The sequence below is a fragment of the Hypanus sabinus genome, chromosome 14 (assembly GCF_030144855.1).
Source record: "Hypanus sabinus isolate sHypSab1 chromosome 14, sHypSab1.hap1, whole genome shotgun sequence".
Classification (NCBI taxonomy): Eukaryota; Metazoa; Chordata; class Chondrichthyes; order Myliobatiformes; family Dasyatidae; genus Hypanus; species Hypanus sabinus.
The window spans coordinates 58,909,178-58,930,606 of record NC_082719.1 but is presented as its reverse complement, the minus strand read 5'-3'; the positions used below and the strand labels follow the sequence as shown (position 1 = coordinate 58,930,606).

General features: G+C 35.9%; 1 protein-coding gene across 6 annotated transcripts in view; it reads right to left on the bottom strand.

Moving 5' to 3' along the window:
• The window catches only part of micu3a (mitochondrial calcium uptake family, member 3a), a 152,844-nt gene that overhangs the window by 17,897 nt on the left and 113,518 nt on the right, over positions 1–21,429 (bottom strand). For 5 of the 6 annotated variants that reach the window (XM_059989268.1, XM_059989267.1, XM_059989265.1 and 2 more), the window contains 4 exons: positions 17,303–17,397; positions 15,457–15,628; positions 8,203–8,311; positions 2,401–2,558 (listed from right to left, as the gene is read on the bottom strand). In XM_059989268.1, coding sequence (XP_059845251.1) covers positions 2,401–2,558; positions 8,203–8,311; positions 15,457–15,628; positions 17,303–17,397 — 534 coding nt within the window. The other variant, XM_059989270.1, reaches the window with a different exon arrangement.

The window sequence follows — 21,429 nt, the reverse complement described above, 5'->3', positions numbered from 1 at the left end:
AGTGACTAGTGGTGTTCCTCAGGGGTCGATGTTGGGACTGCTTTTTTTTATGTTGCATATCAATGATTTAGATGATGGAATATAAGGCTTTGTTGCCAAGTTTGCAGATGATACAAATATTGGTGGAGGGTTAGGAAGTGTTGAAAAAACAGGTAAGCTGCCGAAGGACTTGGGCAGATTGGGAGAATCAACAAGAAAGTGGCAAATGAAATACAATGTTGGAAAATGCATGGTCATGCACTTTCGTAGCAGAAGTAAATGTGCGGACTATTTTTGAAATGGGGAGAAAATCCATAAATTTGAAATGCGAAGGGACTTGGGAGTCCTTGTGCAGAACAACCTGAAGGTTAACTTGCCGGTAGAGTCAGTGGTGAGGAAAGCAAATGCAATGTTAGCATTCATTTCAAGAGCTCTAGAATACAAGAGCAGGGATGTGATCCTGAAGCTTTATAAAGCACTGGTGAGTCCTCACCTTAAGTATTGTGAACAGCTTTGGGCTCCCTATCTAAGAAAAGATGTGCAGGCATTGGAGAGGATTCAGAGGAGGTTCGCAATGATGATTCCGGGAATGAAAGGGTCATTGTAGAAGGAACATTTGAAAGCTCTGGGTCTACTCGCTGGAATTTAGAAGGATAGGGGGATCTCATTGAGAACATCCAAATGTCGTAAGGCCTAGACATAGTAGATGTGGAAAGGATGTTTTCCATGGTGGGGAGTCTAGGACCAACAGAGCACAGCCCCAGGATAGAGGGGCGTCCATTTCAAACAGAGATGCGGAGAAATTTCTTTAGCCAGAGGTTCGTTTGTGTTCCCTTGTCTTAATCTTCCTGAAGTTCACATTTGGCTCTTCTGTCTTACTGACACTGAGTGCACGGTTGTTGCTGTGACACTATTCAACTAGCTGGCATATCTTGCTCCTGTATACCCTCTCATCTCTATCTGAGATTCTACCAATAAAAGTTGTATCATCAGCAAATTTATAGATGGTACTTGAGCTATACCTAGCCACATGGTCACGGGTATAGAGAGAGTAGAGCAGAAGACTAAGCGTACATGCATACATCCCTGAGGTGTGCTAGTGTTGATCGTCAGCGAGGAGATATTATCACCAATCCACACAGACCGTGGACTTCCAGTTAGGAAGTCAAGAATCCAATTGCAGAGGGAGGTATAGAGGCCCAGGTTCAGTAACTTTTCGATCAGGATTGTGGGAATGATGGTGTTAGAAACGCTGAGCTATAGTCAACAAACAGCATCTTGACTTAGGTGTTTGTATTGTTCAGGTGATCTACGGCTGTGTGAAGAGCCATTCAGATCGTGTCTGCCATAGACCTATAGTTACTTCTAAAAACACAGCAAGCATTTATTCCTCTCCTTTTGTGCAGCTGCTCTCTTCTGCTCATTTCTGGTAACATGACAGCATTGTTTTTAAAAAGTACTTTGGAACAAGTGCTCTTCACCACTTTCAAAAACAATTGACTAATCTTCAGATTATCATTCTTTCCATTGTTCATCATCTTGTTCCTTATTTGTTTTCTCCCTCTTTGTATAGTATCATTGCCATTTTTACATCAAAGTCACATTATAATTGCAAACTATTGCAGAACATATACTACAATCAGTTCGGACACAAGCACAAGAAAGATAAAGGGAATTAAAGAAATTGGTAATGAGGGAAAAAAACAAGGAACACAGATGTGAAAACAATTGTATTATCAGAGGACTAGTTGATCCTAAATGAAAACTGATGCTACTTTGGGTTTATGATTCAAAGCAGTAATTGGGATACAATTGTCAAAATTGGAGAGTAATTTATTTTTTTAAGCTGTTAAGAAATAGAGTCTGTTTTAAATATACTTCAACTGATGAGAAAACACACCTTTGTATTCTTTTAAAAGGTGTTACGCAGATGTGTTAAATGTAGTTTACTCTTTAAAAATTAAGAAACAGGAATTAGATGAAGCTATAAATCATAGTTTTGTAATAATGTGACGTTATCAGACCGGGTAATAAAAAAAATTCAAGAGCAATTTTGAATCCTTGTATGCATAAGTATGTAAACAACAGATGGTGCACTTACTTAAATAGACCACATTTTCAATGGATGAAGGATTTAAAAAAATAGTTACTCACTATGACAAGATCTTATAAAAGTATCCTTGAAAGTTTAAACATTAAATAGAGGTTTGAGATAACACAGGGATAATCCAGAAGTGCTACTGTTTACTTCAGTTACACGTGCTTAGCATTCCAATTGTTTTCAATTGCATTAAAGATGTAATATGTTAGTTTCTGATTGGATGATACCAAGGTAATTATCACCTATTAAGCTGTAAAAATGAGTAAATATACTTTCAAAGCAATTTAGCAATAATCTTTTGTAAAACTATATATGCTCACCCTAAATCCTCTGTGCAGCCGATCTTTCATAACACCAATGAATTCCTTGTAACTTAGTTGGTCATCTTTGTCTACATCAAAGATTTTGAAGACTGTGTTCACCAAATGTGAAGTAAGCTTGAGGCCTGTTGCCACATATACAGCACGCTTAAACTCATCTGCATAATCAAGCCACAGAACAAATTAAAATATAAAACCAACTTTTTGATGATGCCAAGATTTAAGGTGTTGAATTGAAAAAATTAAATATTATAAAATTGATTTCTCTACTGAAAAGCAATTTCTAAAAAAACACAAGGAAAATTAACTCATGTTATATATATTTTATAGATGTTTATACTTCACTTAAAAGTATACTTCATCTTTATAAGTATATTACCATGTCTAAGAAAATAATTTAATGAGCAAATGCTTGTCAAAAATATTTCAAGTGTCTGTGAAGACAGTAATTCGAATCATGATAAATGAAAATTATTTTCAGAAGGCAATATAACTTAATACTCCATTTTTGTTACATAAACAAACAAAATAAATTGATCATCTATCGCCTGCATTCTTCAGAATCAGATTTATTGTTATTGACATATGTCATGAAATTTGTCGTTTTGTGTCAACAGTAGTGTTGATTAGAAAAAATACCATAAGTAATAAGAAGAAATAAAAATAATAAAAACTGCAAAACAGGAATAGTGTGTTAAGTTTTGCAAATCCAAAACATTAAACTAATTGAAAGGAAAAGAAGAGCCGAGAGATGCAAATCTGACTTTACTTTAAGCGAAGCATGTAGGTATCACATGGATGCATGACAACATATGCCATTTATGTACTTTTACAGATAATCCACAGTGCACTATGTAAACAACAAACAAGAGAAAATCTGCAGATGCTGGAAATCGAAATAATACACACAAATTGCTAGTGGAACTCAGGCCTGGAAGTATCTATAGAAAAGAGTACATAGTCGACATTTTGAGCTGAGACTCCTCATCAGGACAGTCTTGTCATAAATAACAAAGACTGCTTAATCATACAATCTATTCATAATATTACATAAATGTTACTGCAATATTAAATACACAACATCCTCCCTGCTTAGCTAAAAACTCCAACTCAACATAGAACGCCTTTCAACTATATACACAGTATGTTATATAATACAACTACTGTACAAACATCCACAGCAAAGGCCTAAAGATTTAATCACTGTGGAGGATTTTTTACTCTTGTGGGATAACTCATTTCCTGACAAGGGAGGTTAATCTGCTTAGCAGTTGAGACTTGAGTCTGTGAAAATGATCTGAGGTTCTGGGCCCTCCTCCATGGTGGTTGTAGGAGTTGACTCTGAAACTGCCAGAAGTAGCTCTGACAGTTCTGGGCATCTTTCCTCTCCTTTTCTCCGACTTCGATCCTTGCTTCTCTTTCAGTCCCGGCTCTTTTTTCTCTCTCATGGCCCTTCTCTCTTTCATGCCTTTCTTTTTCTTGCTCACATTCTTTTTTTCTATCTTTCTACTTTTCAACTTCTGTTCTTTCTTTTTCTTCCTGCTGTTTCTTGTGAGTATCCCTGAATTTGCTAATTTTGTCCTGTTCATCCTCTTCCATTTCCATAGCACTACATCATCATCCTCTTTCTTTTCCTTTTTCTTCTTGGAAGGGTGTATTTAGTTCACTGGAATATTCTCTTAATAATCCCTCTATTGCTCCCTTTATGATCTGATCTCTCCTTTTGGTTTCCTCATTCACATTATCTGACAAATCATGTTTCCATATCTCATTGACTCCTTTTCAGGCCATCCATTCTTTTAGCTGGGATTTGGTCTTTGCACCTACTTTTACAAGCAACTTTTTATCTCTCACTTGAAGTTCATGCAATAACTTTATTGCATGCAGAGTATTATACTCACAAAAGCTGAATGCTCATAGCTTTCCTGAAGTTCCTTGAATTCTCTTTCAGTTTAAAACCAAACCACATTTCGAACTGCCTGATTAACATATCAGAAGATTTCTCAGATTTGTTGCCTACAAAGACTGTTGTAGTTGGACCACTGTATTCCTCACTTTCATGATTTCTCTGGAGCATTGTCTTTTCTTGGTCCAATATGCTTTCCAACCAGAGGCAGAGAGGTTGGCACCAACACTTGTTTGCCCTCGGTTTGACAACAATTCATGATGTGCAGGATGTGGCATCATCTAGTACCCTTCTTAATTTGCTTTCAGTTGACTCCACTACAGGGGATGTGGCATTCAAGTACTTGAAGGATCTCCAATCAAGTTGTAGTTTTCACAGTCAATCATACCTCCACAATGCTGGCCCTTCTGCTTTTACTACATGCAAGCCCAATGTCACTTGTATTTCACTGTTATGAATGTCATTTCTACAGGAGTTACATTTCTTCACTATCTATTCTTATTTGGATATCTGCAGGCTTCAGTTTAGTATCTTTGAAATGCCATTCAGACTCATTTTGTGGAATGACTGAAACAGATGATCCAGTGTTTAATTCCATTTTAATTAATTTACTGTTCACTTCTGGTGTAAGTCATATTGCTTGTCTCTTGTTAATTTTCACATTGTAAATCTCAAGGCTACCCAGTCCTGTGTCACTCTCTTCATTATCAGATTATTCCTCAAAAGTGTGCTGTTTAGTGCTCTTTTTGAAACTGCAAATTGACTTTTTATCTTTTTATCTTCCCTGTGCAGTCCATTTACTGTAAATTCCAGTGTATAGGCCGACCTAGAGCATAGGATGACCTCCCATTTTCAAGGTTAAAAAAGTGACTTTTTCATGTTACCTTTGTATAAGTCGACCCCTTTTGTAGAGGTTTTTGATTTAATCAGAAAAGATCACAAGATCTCACATGCCGGTACTCAGCTTTGCCAGATCTGGAACCTGGAAATTTTGTGAACCAGTACCTGCTAAGAAAACAGGCTTACACATTATAAGCAAATGCTTAATAAATAAATCAGGGAGGGAAGTTTTGGATTTGGTTCCCAATGGTAAAGAATCCTCTGAGATGTAACCCCCGTGAAACCATTTAGCACCCGTCGTAATCTCGTTAAAACATAATACGTGGTGGCGGGATCAATACGTGTACTCAGTATTGAGCTTGCGACCACCATGTACAAAAGATTAAAACGAATGAAATATGATGCTGGCTTCAAGCTGAAGGTTGTTGATTTTGCCAAAGGAACAAATAGTTCTGCAGCTGCTAAGAAGTTTAGTGTAAATGAGAAACAAGTGAGAGAGTGGAGAAAAGCAGAGGACACGCTGAGGGAAATGCCAAAGACGAAATGTACAAACTGCGGAAAAATGTGCCAGTGGCCAGAACTGGAAGAGAAAGTTTTGGAGTGGGTGAATCACTAGTGATCATCTGGATACATTGTTACCAGAGAAATGATTCGAGTTCCAGCGTGAAAATGGGCCGAAAAACACCGTGAGGTCAGCAAAAATTTCAAAGCCGTGTGAAGTTGGTGCACCCAATTTATGAATATGCGTGATCTTGTGTTGAGACAAAAAACAAAGATTGCTCAGAAGTTGTCAAGTGACCTTGAAAATAAGGTTATGGCCTTCCAATCATTTGTAATCAAGCATTGAAAGGCACATTCTTACCCGCTCTCACTGATTGGTAACATGGACGAGACACCAATGTTCTTTGGTTTTGCTGGCAACCTCACTGTCAATCAGAAGGGGGAGAAAACAGTCCTTCTCAAAACAACTGGACCTGAGAAGCAACATTTTACTGTTGTGTTAACGTGTATGGCTGATGGGACCAAACTACCACCAATGGTGATTTTTAAGAGGAAAACATTCTCAAAGAAAGAAAAATTTCCACAGGGTGTTGTTTATGTTCAAGAAGGCAGCTGGATGGACGAAGCGGGTTGCTTGAAAAGGGTTAAAGAGGTGTGGGGTCGACATCCCGAAGGTTTCAGGAAGGAAAAGTCGCTACTTGTCTGGGACATGTTCAAAGCACACTTGTCAGGTGAGACAAAAGCAGCACTGAAAGCTGAAAATATGGACATTGCAGTCATCCCTGGTGGTTTGACGATGGAGATTTGGTAGCCAGGAAAGCTGCAAATGACGATGTCGAAGCAGAAAATCCTTACTATGATATGGTGACAGCCAAAGAATGGGACGCAATTTTCGGAGAGTCAGATAATGAAGAGTGTGAGAGTTTCAAGCTCTGAACGGTTGATGACAACAGTGTGTACAAGTAAATTGAGAAACAGAATGTGTTTTGTTGGTCTTTTCTTTTGTGTAGATTTCATAAGCATTTGTATTTTCTTTTGTATTTGACTCAAAAACAGCCAAAAAAAATACAACCTGTCTTCCATGTATTTGTTTTTCCAAAGTTGGCACCCTCTGTATAAACCAACCCTCTAATTTAGGACCAAAATTTAGGGCCAAATTCTCGGCTTATACAACGGAATTTATGTTGCTCAACAAGCTCTTTATATGTGTCCTCCCTTGTTGCATTTTCTGTAAGTTTCACCTTTAAACCTGAATTAATCTGGTGTATGTGAGCCTCTGCCACAATGGTAACCCTATTTGTTCAGCCAGGCCGTTTTCTGACTTCGACATTGAATTTTCTTCATTCTTCCTTTCATTCTTGACTGCAATTCAATTGTGTCTCACTCTGCTGTTTCCATTGATACAGCAATTACAAATGCATGTTTAAATGTTAGTTGTGCTTCAGTTAGAAGCTGTTTTTGAATGCTTTATTATAATGTTCCACAAACTAAATGATCTTTCAGTGCATCACTAAGCCATCACTGAACTGACAGTGGTCAAACAATCTCTTCAATTCAGCCATGTATGCTGAAATGGCCCTCCCTTCCTTTTGATTCTGCTTATGAAACCTAAAGCATTCTGCAATCAACAAATTTTCAATTTTCCTGCATTACTTTCACAATATCAATAAAGCTTATTTCAGCTGGTTTGGTTGGAGCAGTCAATCTCCAAGTGATTTTCCAGCCAATGCACTCAGCAAAACTGGTATTCGTTTCTTATTAGCCATTCTATTTGATTTAAAATACTGCTGAATCCGCCAGTATCCCAAGCCCACTGCCACGGTTATGTTTTGTAACTCCAAAGTATTAAACTAATTGAAAGGGAAGCAAGAGATCCCAGTGTTGCGAGTCTTAGTTTGTTTTTACTTTAAGTGAGGCGCACATATATCACATGGAGGCATGTACGTATGCGATTCAGATACTTTTACAAATGCCTAAAGTAAACAAGGAATCAAATTAATATATTTAAAATATTACTGAAATATTACATTCACAAAGAGACTATTCAAAGTCTCCTCCTGCTAAGAGTTGGTTTTATACCGTTTCAGTGAAAAGATGTTAATATTTTCAGCTGACATTATCAACAACTTCATTACTATTTCATCCTCTATCTCCAACAATGACAACACGTGCTAATTAATTCTTATTATCAAGAAACGTCCACAAGTAATTTAAAATCTATAATACCTGTGCTTTGAAAATAAACGCTAAGCCTAGCTAACAAGCATTTAACTATGTTTTAAAAGGAGAGGGGGTCAAGGTAAACAATTCCTTATAAACATAGTAGTAAAACAGTAAACCAGGGCTAAAAGCCATTAAAAATGCTTCACTATCCATTATTTAAATAATGCCAGTAGCCTAAACTTTTAAATAATTACACAAAGTGGTCTTTGTTCGTTCAGCATAATCTTTTTAACTCTTAAGCAATTAAGTTGAAAAAAACATAATCAAAATTAATTGTTCCCATATTTTGTGGCTAATTGAAATTAATACAATGGAATAATAGTTTTACTTACCTTGCCCAATTGATCGATTTGCAAAATTATACATTTGCATTGCAATGGCAAAATCCTCCAAGTTATTCAAGAATTGAAAAAATGATCTGAATTCATCAAAAGTGATCCCCTAAAATGCAAATAACTTAAATATCAAGTGAACCATTACAAGACTCAAATAGTTTTTGATGTCAATTAAGAGGCCTTTAATTGTAACTGAATGGGTACTATATTTGATTTATTGTTATGGGTTCCATAATCTAACACTTCATGTGTGATATGACCCAGCAATAGAAGGTTAATACTAGACTCCATGATCACAGAGTGAAAAATTTTTGAAGGTCAGTAAACTTTCTTCCGATTAGATCAAAGGTTTTTTTCAGCTGACCTTTTTGACATAATTCAGTTAAAATAGCACTTAGAAAAATTACTTTTTAATGAGTGCCATGTACTAATTATTTGCTTACAGCATTTGGGAACTTCTAGTGTCAACAAACATCGCCCAATTAGGCTGACCTTTTGGTTTTTGATATCATACATAAGAATTTTTTCATGTCAGACAACACATACCAACCTTCAGAACATTGCACAACACTGTTCACTTTATTTATATGGTTTCAGGTCAAGAAAGGCAATTGAGAGTTCTAAATTGTAACTTACAAGGTAGATAAAAAATAAAGACATAAAATTATTATGAACGGTACTATAATTATTATGAACGGTATTATAAGTATAAGTATTCCAATTAAATCTACCTTCAGCTTTTTAGTGTGCCTAACTAACACAGCAAAAGGGAACAAGGCAAGTAAGAATGTACATTGTTACAAATGGATTAATAACCTAGATATTAAAAACTATTTCCAAAATGCTACATAATATATTAGATACGGATCATATCTCAGTCACTTGAAAATCATTTATAATTTCTACTACTAAATTAATAACCCACATCCAGAACCACAAGTTCAAATTTTACCATAAAAGATGAAATACTAACTATTTTAATATACCGGTAGCTCAAATAAAACATTATATCAGCAATGGTGACCATAAAATAGACTTGTAGACATGAAACCCTTTTGATTGATGAATGTCACTGAGAGAAGACAATTAGCTGTCCAAAATGGTGCACTTGAGGGCAACTTCAGATATTTAAATCTAAGTTAATGCTAGGGGTCCCATGGCATTTAAAAGGTTGGGAACCCCTGCACTAGAGAATATTAAAAAGGGAGGTAATGCAATAACCAAAGTGCAAAACCCATCTCTTGTTATTTAACAAGGTTAGTAAGGAATTACATTCCTTCCATAAGTCGGCCATGATGAGCTCAATGGCCTAATTCTGCTCCTATTTTTTTATATTATTGCAAATAACATTTTGGCCTTGAACAGAATTGGGCTATGTTAACCACAATTAATGAATTATAAAGATGATGAACAGTTGCCTTTTCCTCTGTTAACAATTTTGCGATCCCTGTAATTTTGGGTAGGAGAAATAAAATAATGACCCTGGGAGGTGTGTTAAAGGTAACAATTTAAGAAGGAGTGGTTGGCGAGATAAAATCTTCTTGGGATTAGCTTCTATTATTAATCTTCTTTTTCCTTTACAAGTTATCTATGGAACCCCATATTGGTAGCAGCCCAGATATGAGAATGAGCAATATCTTTCTGGAGAGATAGGACGAGCAGGAATAGAAAGACAAGTTAAAGGACAGCAAAAAATGAAAAGGAAGTAGTAACCTCAAACAGGAAACAATCTGCTGATGCTGGGAATCCAAAGCAACACACACAAAATGCTGGAAGAACTCAGCTGGCCAGGCAGCATCTATGGAAACGAGCAAACAGTTGACATTTTGGGCTGAGACCTTTCATCAGGTCTGGGAAGGAAGAGGGTAGTAACCTGTTGTGGACAAAGATGAGAAGACAGAAGAGAAGAGAAAATCCTGTTGAGTTTGAAGTGACTGACTGGAATAGTAAGGAATAGTAGGATGTCAGTTTAGTGCTATATAATACCATAATAAATATGAATCTAATTCATCTTCTGTGAAGGCCAAGTCTTTATGTATATTTAAGGCAGAGGTTGATAGATTCTTGATTGCTCAGGGCATGAAAGGTTATCGGGTGGGAGATTGGGAGGTAAAATGGATCAGCTATGATGAAATGGCAGAACACTCAATGAGCCAAATGGCCTAATTCTGCTCCTATATCTTAAGGTGCTGCCTCCTTCTGAAGGAGGGATAGAGAGAACTATTTAATATTTAGTGTGACACATTTGACACTCAAAATTGCAATATAGTTTAAATTAAAATTTTGCTTTAATCATAAGTACTAGAAGAACCGTCAACAAGATCAGACCATGAACTTATACATGTTTCTAAACCATTATGAGATAGTTTCCTGTAGAAAATAAACAGATTTTTACAGGTTTTACATTTAACTGCAAACACAACTAAAATATAACAATTTAAAGCAATTACAACTGCTTTCACATTTATCTGTGATATGTTAACTTAATCCTATTATAAACAAAACCAATGGGATAACTCAAAACATCTCAAACCTGAAAGATTACTTGTTACACCAGGAGCATTGATTTGCAAAGATGCATTTACTTACTACAGGATTTTTTCATTGCTGGGATACTCAATTGATAACAGACATTGATTGTCAACAAACGGGGTGATGAGCAATATACTTCACTATACTTCAGGAATCTTTTAAAATGAATCTTTACTTAGTGATAAGGGAGTTTACAAACTATACAGATATAGATAGTTTTTAAATTAAAGGCTTTTAAACAAAATAGAGAATGTATGAAATGCATTAAAATGATATAATCTTCTAGGTTTTGCTTCTACTGATTGAGATATGAATCATTAGAATTAGTATCATGAAACAGTAACATCAGCACACTTTGGTTCGATGTATAATGTCCTAGTAGCACTACTGGAGCCACTTTCCACTTTGTCACAGTATGTCTGTACTCACTCTCTCGAACTTCACTTTACCTCAAGATTCATACACATTTCAAACTCAAAGGCACAATTTTGCCAGTATCATTCTTCCACTTTCCATCGACTTCTGCAACAAGAATATACTTACATTTTGTGGATTTGTCACTTTATTGCAAAATGTCAGCCCTAGCCTCAATGGCAAGGAAATGTGTGGCATCAAGGGCTTACATGATCTAACACTGTCATGAGGGATGAGAGAAGAAAGCAGAACAAGCCCTGCCCTTAAAAACACTGAAATTTACAGTGATCAATGGTTGTTTTGGGTTCAGTCTCTGGCATTCCAAAATGTGGCCCATTTCTCTAACCTCTACGTATAGCATAATACCATCAAGAAGGTGGCTACTTTCATGCAAGCAACTCAGCAAGCAAGATTCCTCCAACAGTAACTCTCAAATATGCACCTACTAAGAAAATCACAGCAGGTGTAAGGGGATATCACTTTCAGTCCCCCTTCTAAGGCAAGGGCACCTTGTTTTTCCTGCTGTTGGGACAAAATCTTGAAACTCCTTTCAGAGCTTAGTTTTACGTACTTTAAGGACTGTAATGAGGGACCTCCACCGTGCCCCTCCCCCAACTGATCTGATCCAACAGTGTTCTCATGGGCAGTAACAGGGCAATCTGGTGAATTTTGCTCTTTCATAAGTATATTTTGCACAGATAGGAAAACCTGATGCCATCTCACCAGGGCCCTATATAATGTGAGCAAAACATATATTTACTCATCCTCAAACACTCTTGCAATGAAAGCTAACATTTCATTTACCTTCCTAATTGCTTGATGCAGCTTAACTTACCATGATTTCTGTACATTATATCCAGGTCCCTTTTAACAGCATCTTTTAATTTTTATAGAGTCATAGAAATGACCAGACATTCAAATGAGTGGTCTCTTAATTTCTCTACAGTTATAATCTATTTTTCAGCATTTTATTCCATTTACCATATCTTTTGGCCATTCAATTAGCAGTCCATATCTTCCAGAACCCACCTGCCTCCTTTTCACATTTCAACCTCCAACTTGCTCATCCAAATCTACACAGATAATGAACTGGAATGCATTACTGATTCCAGCAGCACCTTTCTGGATAACTTTGTTATTCTGCTAACTACATCAAAGTTGTGACAGATTTCTGAAACATTATTTCCCTTTTATGAGTTTATATTGGCTTTGTCCAATCCAACCATTATTTCTAAATGCCATGTTACCATTTTTTAAATAACAGATTCTAGAATTTTCCCTTTGGCTGATATAAATCTAACTGATCTGTCCTCATTTTCTCACTCCTCCTTTGTCATATTGTGGGGGTCCATTTGCTACATTCCAATATGTGGGAATGGTGGAAAATTACAACCAGTGCTTTCACCATCTTTGTCGCCACCTCCTTTAAAAACTTGAAATACAGGAAATCAGATCTTGGGTGGTATAACTAAACATACAATACGAATATGGTTTCAATTTTGTAAATTTTTTGATTGAATAAATTTATCCTATCAAGTCCTATTATATCTAATTTTTTTCTTCCAACCATCCAGAATTGATCAAGCTTTTCTTTTATGGAAAAAAAGGGAATAATATATTTTCATGACTTATTCATGGATAACTGTCTCATGTCTTTTGAACAGTTGTCTAATAAATATAATTTACCTAGATCACATTTTTTCAGATATCTACAGATTAGAAACATTTTGAATATTATTTATCTACTTTTTTGATATCACATCAAACTGAAATTACAGAAAAAAATTTAGGTTTAAACCCTATCAGAAGAGTTTAATAGCAATCATTTTTGATCTGATTACGAAAATACGTCTAGGTACATCTGATAAAATTAAGAATGAATGGGAAAGAGAACAGGTATCTATCCACGGAGAAATGGGAGAAAATTCTCCAACTAGTTAACACTTCTTCAATGTGTGCTAGACAAGCTTTGATACAATTTAAGGTGGTTCATAGGGCCCTTATGTCCAAGGATAAGTTAGCTTGTTTTTATTGCCATATAAATCCTGCCTGTGACAGATGTAAGTCTGAGGTAACTTCCTTGACACATATGTTCTGGTCTTGCCCTCTTTTGGAAAAATACTGGAAAGATATTTTTGATATTATTTCAGCAGTTTTGAGTATTGATTTACAACTTCATCCTATTACTGCAATTTTTGGATTACTAGTGATGGACTCTAGTCAATTATCCCCTTCAGCTTGCTGTTTGATTGCATTTATTATATTAATAGCCAGAAGATCCATTTTATTTAAATGGAAAGATTCTAATCCCGTTACTACAGTTCAATGCTTTTCCCAAACTATAATATGTTTAAACTTGGAAAAAATTAGGAATGGCACTATTGACCCTTAAGTTAAATTTGAAGAAACTTGGAGGCCATTTATTCAACATTTTCATATGATGTTAGTTGACCTTTTCTGAATCCTTCTCATTAACTTTTCGTTTGTGTATAGAGGTGCGGAGTTAATAACAAATAATGATTTTAACCAATGAAACATGGCAGCCCAGTTTTTGTTTTTGTTTTGTTTTTATCTTTTTTTTTAGTTTAGGTGGACCTTTTTTTTTCCCTTTTGTAAAAAAAAATCTTTGAATCTTTTTCATGTTTAGTTACTAAGAGATTGGGAGGCTTAGATTACACATGTTACTCGGAGTCTGTTTCTGTATACGTTAACCGTTATTAATGTAATCCCAATCTCTTTGTTTCATCATTGTTATTTTTATCTACTCGAAACTCAATAAAAAAGATTGAGAAAGAAAGATCTTAGGTGGTTATCAGCTTTCAGAGTTATTAAATTCTATAATTTAATTGTGCCATGAATGGGTAATTTCTTTCAGATATTCATTCATTCTACAGGTCTTCCCCAAGTTGCAATACAGTTTCATTTCTGAGAACTACCTGCAACCCAAACTATTTTGAAGTTGGAGATACACCTATCCAGCAGTATATTTAAGTATATGATAACTAAGGGTGGCATATAGTTAAACCAGGGTACTTAACCATTCAGATTTCTCTGTAAGATGCAATAATATGCCACAACCTGAGTGCACACACAGCAGAGGTTGCCTGCAGCAGATGACAAGTCCATCTTGCCAGTCTCCCAAATGCTTGCCTATACAAACAACTGTACATAAAGTCGGACACTTATAACCTGGGGACGACCTGCAGTTTTGTTGTCATCTACTATTTCCAGAACGTTTACTGTTATTTTCCTTGAAGAAATACACAAATTGTGTAATTTTTCTGCCATTTCCTGTTTCATAAATATAATTGTCTCATGCATTAATTTGCAATGGACCATGTTGACATTTACTTTTTTATATATAATTCCAAAGAAACAGCTGTAGTTTATTCTCATTTTTCTTGGTATGTCATTCACTAATTCTTCCTTCTTCTAGTTTATCAGTTTATTCTCCTTCATTAAATTCTGAAATTTTCCCAATCCCCAGGCTTACTCCCCTTTTGTCAACATTAAAAGCTAGACCTTATCCTAATTATAGCTAGACTACCTTTTGAGTTTTTATGCCTTGAAAGGGATATTTTTTGTTTTTTTTTGTATTTTTAGAATAATTAAACTCTGTTAATTATTTAGTTAATTGTCATTGCTTCTTTATGGTCAAATCTTATGTAGTTTCTCAATCTTCAAGAATGATCTCATACCTAACACTTTGCCTTTTTTTAAACATTAAAGATTCTAATTTCAAACTGAGCTAAATTATTTTCAATCTTTATTCAAAATTCTATTATAAGATTCCTCTTCATTAAAGGCCACTTAACCAAGTTATTAAGTAACCCTTTCTCATTACACATATGATGTTCATTTGAATTTGAAAATATCTTGTCATTTTCATAATGAATTTCATAACCTTTTGTGGCTCCAAGAGTTAACAATGCCAAATGACTTGTCAGATAACTTATGCTATGATTTTACCCTATCTTTTGCTATACCATGAAGTGCGGTAACTACAGCTGCGTTAGTTCTTTTCTCTGAAATAGCTCAACCAAACCTTTTGCCACTAATTTCTTGTGTTCAGCTCTTCCCTGATCTGTTAAAGTTACATTTTGCCTCAATGAAATATCTATGTAAAAAGTGTGATTTAATACAAAGTGTTTTTGACTTGGATCTGAAAGAAAATCTAATTAAAGCAGTGTTATAATTTGTTTCTTATAATCACAAAATAACTATGTATAAATGTTATATTAAAATCAGTTATTCTATACTATTTTGAGAGAAAGTGCTACAGATAACTTGGGAAAGACAAATTACCTTTTCATCAGGAATACTTTGACGAACAGACTCCAGATAATTGCTAGTGTTATCAACATTTGTGTAGCGTAGCAAAGTACGAGCAAAATCTTCTTCACTAATTGTGGTCATTCCTTTGGAGTATGAAAGGAATTCAGTTTCCAAAATTTCAGTTTGTATATTATCCATGAATCTAAAATAGTATTACAATAACAGGCTATGAGAAAAAAAAACAAAGTGTTGTCCAAAGACTTTGCTTGATGTGACACAATAGTGTGAATTACTGAAATCAGCATAATTTTGTACAAGCTATATTTTCCTTCAATTAATGCAATAGTTTTTTCATAAATTGCAAGCACCTTAAAGAGCAATGAAGTTATATTCTACAGTACATTTATATTTTGCAAATCTATTAACTAGAAATATAAAATGCAACTTCAATATAAAACAAGGTTGTATTTCAGCCTTATTCTAATTAACAGTAACATAGAATAATAGCCTTATAATAATAGAATAATTCTCCTTTAAACACAGGCTAGCAAACAGGACCCATGTAATTCATGAAAACATTATTTTTATTTTTATGAGAAAAGGATAAAACCCAAAATAGCAATGATTTGATCAGAAATATTGTAGGAATTTATTTCAGATAATTTCTTTTTGCAGTTGATGATAAACTACTCTGCCATAAGTTTCTTCATCGTCAGCAATCTAAAACCCTAATATTCCGCTTTAAATTCCTGTGACAAATTTCTGACCAGAAATGGAATTGCACAAATGGGAAGGAACGCTGAATATTGTTTCATTTCAGATTGTCCCAAAGTAATCTGCAGCAAATTAGATTTGCTTAAAATTCACTTAGAATGCATACCCACAGTTTGGAGGCAAGGCTTAAATTACTTTACTGGAGTAGTCTGGGATAAGAGGAAAGTTGTTGTAAATTATGTAGGATTTTGATGGAATAAGTAAAGTTCTAGATGGGAGAAGATGTAATATATTAAATGGTGAGCTGGGAAGTAGGAGAATTCTAGTCATTCTGAGCACTATTATACTACAGAATAGGATTTTATTGGAAGTGTTGAGGAAAACATTAATATAAATGTATTCATTTACATCTTATAAAATCTAGGAATACCTAGATACACAATATACTGTATCAGCAATTGATTTTGGATAGCTAAGGGTGCATGGACTGAATGATTTAAGATCTATTCTAAACTTCTAAAATGCTAATTTGGTTTCTTTAATAAAATTATATTTTTTGACTGGTCTATGGGAAAATGTAATGATTTTCTTAATGGACTGGAAGATTTCACAGATTCCTCTTCTAGCACTGCATCTCTGTGCAACAGTGGATGCTATGACGCTGCATTTAAAAATTCTGCCTGCTAGACTCATTTTTCTTAATCAACACAAGAAACACAATTCAAAATTATATCTGGTTGGATCTTCTATAAGTTTTCTATTAGTGGCTACTGCAAATCTTATCACTTCATCTATCTAATAGCCAATCATATGCATCCGCTGTTATTCTGGCAATTTCTAACTTTTTCTAACTGGAGGACTGATTCATTTTGTTCACTTTCCTATTCTCAAACCCCAATGATCTTAGCAATAGAGAAGTTTATCCAGAATAACTCTCAACAGTTTCAAAGTACTTAATGATATATGTATCACTTTAGATTGAGTATATTTTAACTAATTCCCACAAATGTTTCTCTGAAAAATATATAGAATTCATCAAAAGACTACCCCAATTAGGGGAAATTGCTAAAATAGAAGTTGGCTAATCAGTATTTTATGCTTAGCATTTTTATAACACACATCAATTTAATCAAATTAATACAAATTTTAATTAGTGACTTACTTGTAAAAGTCATCAAAATTCAGCTCAGCCTTTCCTTTTCTTCCAAAAAAGTGCACAAGTAGTGTAGTATCTACAAGAAAACTTTGCACTGCTTGCTGTAATAAAACAAACATAGCTATTTCAATAATGAACTATCGCTGCTTAAAAATGACAGAAATAACTCTGACTATGGATGGAAGCGTCCACAGAAGAAGTATGGCTGTAGATTGGAGTTTCAAGTGTGTTTAAGGAAACGGGGTTTTAAACTCCCAATACCGACTATCTTGCTGGCAAATGTGCAGTCTCTGGTGAATGCAGCGAATCAGATCGATGGCTCAGATCAGATCAGATCACACCATCACGATAGATCTATAGAGTCTCTCAAAAGCAGAGGTGGAGGAGTATGCCTTATGAACAACTCTTATGGTGCAGAAATATATCAGTACTTTCCCAATTCTGCTCACCAGACCTGGAATATCTAGCAGTAAAGTGCCTTCCTTTTTACCTACCACGGAATTTCTCTAGGGTCATCTTGGAGGCAGTATACATTCCACCTCAGGCCAATGTCAATCAAGCTTTAGATGATCTGAACAATGGGATCAACATGCATGAAAAACAGCGCATCCTAACACTTCACCATTGTTTTGGGAGATTTAAACCAGGCCAGTCTGAAAAAAATCACTAAACAATTACCATCAACAGATCACTGCAATACCAGAGGAAACAACACACTGGACCTTTGCTACACCACCATCAAGAATGCCTATCCACGCCATCACTTTGGGAAGTCTGATCACCTGGCTGTACTTCTACTCCTTCAGTATAGACAGAGACTGAAGACTGCAACACCAGCAGTGAGGACCAAGAAGGTATGGACAAAGGAAGCACAAGAGCATCTACAGGACTGCTTTGAATTGGTGGACTGCACTGTATTCAAGGATTCATCTTTGAACCTGGATGAGTATGCTGCAGTTGTAACCGACTTCATTAGTATCTGTGTGGATGAGTGTGTGTCTTCAAAAACACTGCATGTTCACAAACCAAAAGCCATGGATGAACTAGGAGGTACGTCGTCTGCTGAAGGCTAGATCTGTGGCATTCAGGTCTGGCGATCCAGACTTGAATGCCACAGGTATGATCTGTGAAGGGCTATTTCAAGGGTGAAGAGACTCTGGCAAGGCCTGCAAGACATTACTTCCCACAAAGTGAAACCCAATAGCATGAATGGCAGCGATGCTTCACTACCAGATGAACTCAATGCCTTCTATGCCCGCTATGAAAGGAAGAATATAACTATAGCTGTGAAGATCCCTGCTGCATCTGATGACCCTGTGATCTCTGTCTCAGAGGCTGATGTTAGACTCTTTAAAGAAAGTGAACCCTCGCAAGCCAAGGTCCTGATGGAAGGACAGGAATGGTTACTTCAAGTGCCGGGTTTTAGATGTTTCAGGAAGGACAGGGAGGAAGGCAAAAGAGGTAGGGGTGTGGCACTATTGATTAGAGATAGTGTCAAGGCTGCAGAAAAAGTGGACGTCATGGAGGGACTGTCTATGAAGTCTCTGTGGGTGGAGATTAGGAAGAAGTCAATAACTTTACTGGGTGTTTTTATAGGCCGCCCAATATTAACAGGGATATCAAAGAGCAGATAGGGAAAATATCCTGGAAAGGTGTAATAATAAGAGTTGTTGTGATGGGAGATTTTAGTTTCCGAAACATAGATTGGCATCTCCCTCGAGCTAGGGGTTTAGATGGGCTGGAGATTTTAATTTCCCAAATATAGTTTGGCATCTCCATAGAGCAAGGGGTTTAGAGGGGTGCAGTTTGTTAGGTGTGTTCAGGAAGGTTTCTCAACACAATATGTAGATAAACCTACAAGAGGAGAGGCTGTACTTGATTTGGTATTGGGAAATGACCTTGGTCAGGAGTCAGATCTCTCAGTGGGAGAGCATTTAGGAGATAGTGATCATAATTCTATCTCCTTTACCATAGCATTGGACAGAGACAGGAACAGACAAGTTAGAAAAGCGTTTAATTGGAGTAAGGGGAATTATGAGGCTATCAGGAAGCTTAAATTGGAAACAGATGTTCTCAAGGAAAAGTACATTAGAAATGTGGCAAATGTTCAGAGAATATTTGTATGAAGTTCTGCATAGGTACGTTCCAATGAGACAGGGAAGTTATGGTAGGGTGCAGGAAACATGGTGTACAAAAGCTGTAATAAATCTGGTCAAGAAGAAAAGCTTAAAAAAGGTTCAGAGAGCTAGATCATGTTAGAGATCTAGAAGATTATAAGGCTAACAGGAAGGAGCTTAGAAGGAAATTAGGAGAGTCAGAAGGGGCCATGAGAAGGGGGACATCATGTGATGACGTAGGATCGAGACGTGGAAATCCAGCTCTCCTGTAAAAACTGATAAAACAAAGTTTAAGTGAAGAACAGTTAATAAATACCTTCTAGAAATTACTTATAAACAATTCAGGACTATCTTTAGATATGCCTCCTAACCAGATATAGAAGAGAATTACTACTTTGAAGACAACGCGAGTTGGCAGGGAAAGAGGCCCGGACATTTTGGCAGAACCTCTTACTCAAGTTGGATCTCTTCCTGGCGAAGTACATGTCGCCTCCGATGGTGCAAGGCAGGAGGCTGCGGCAATATCAACGGTCTCTAAGAAGAAACAGCGGGAGCTGCGCATGCCTGAAGAAACGAGTATGCACAAACAGGTGCAAACAAAACTACGAGTTCCAACTGTGACTGGAAGTGAAAATGAAGGTGAATCGGAAGTAGAATCAGACTCTCTGGAAAACACAGATGAAGAAGAAGAAGAAGAACAGGAGGAAATTAAAGGTGGAAAACTTTCTGGAGACACAAGTAAAGTCCTGATACAAATAATACATGAATTAAAAGTAATAAAAACAGATATCAGAAATGTGAAGATTACGCTTGATAAGGTGGTGGAAAAACAAAAGAAAATGGACAAAAAAGTTAAAAAGTTGGAAGAAAAAATGGGAGACAACACTGAAAGAATGGACAAGATGGAAGAAAATATCCTTGCCTGGACATCAGAAAGAAAACAGTTGTTGGAAAAAGTAGATGTGCTCGAAAATTTCAGCAGACGATACAATATTAAGATTGTTGGTCTTAAAGAAGGTATAGAGGGAGAAGATTCAATAAAATTCTTTCAAAAATGGATTCCGGAAATCTTGGAAATGGAAGAGGGAAGTCAGTTAATTGAAATCAAAAGGGCTCATAGAGCTTTAAGACCAAAGCCCCACCAAGATCAAAATCCACGATCAATCTTGATAAAATGTTTAAGATATCAAGATAAAGAAAAGATCTTGAAGGCAGCTGCTCAAGGTGCCAGAAAGAGAAATGGGCCATTGATGATAGAAGGGAAGAGAGTTCTTTTTTATCCTGATATAAGTTACGACCTTTTGAAGAGGCGGAAGGAATTTAATTCAGTGATAAAAATCTTATGGGAAAAGGGTTATATTGAGCTACCCAGCAACACTGATAATTTTTTGGATGACAAAGAAAGAAGATTTTTTACTGATCATCAGAAAGCGGAGGAGTTTGTACAAGAACTTCCTAATATTCGCAAGATGTGGTAAACAATTATGGAAATGAAATGGATTAAAGATGAAGATTGAGATAGGGATCGGATTTGATGGACATTTATGAGTAGAAGAATATACAAATATACTTTAAGAATATGATAGAAGGGGAACAAGATAAAAAATTGAGGAATATTAATTGGGAGTAGGTTAATTTTTTTTCTTCTTCATTTATATATATCTTTTTTTTGTTACGGGGGAGCTGGAGGAGCTTCTGATCGATTGCTGCGGGATTCACGTGTGTAATCATGGCGATTGCCATGACCCATAAAACGGAGGGGGGTAGTGTTGTGTTTCTATTCATTCACAACATTAGTGGGGGGGTATTTTGTTATTTTTTTTCTTTACTATCTATCTTTCTTCTATTTTTCTTTTTTTTTGCCTGGATGATTGGGGGGGGGGGACACATAGCAACATGGAGAATTTTAAAGAGATTCCCCAAGGTATTATGAATGACTAATTTACTCAATTTTTTAAATTTTAATGTTAATGGGCTTAATGGACCTGTGAAAAGAAAAAGAATTTTAACATATAT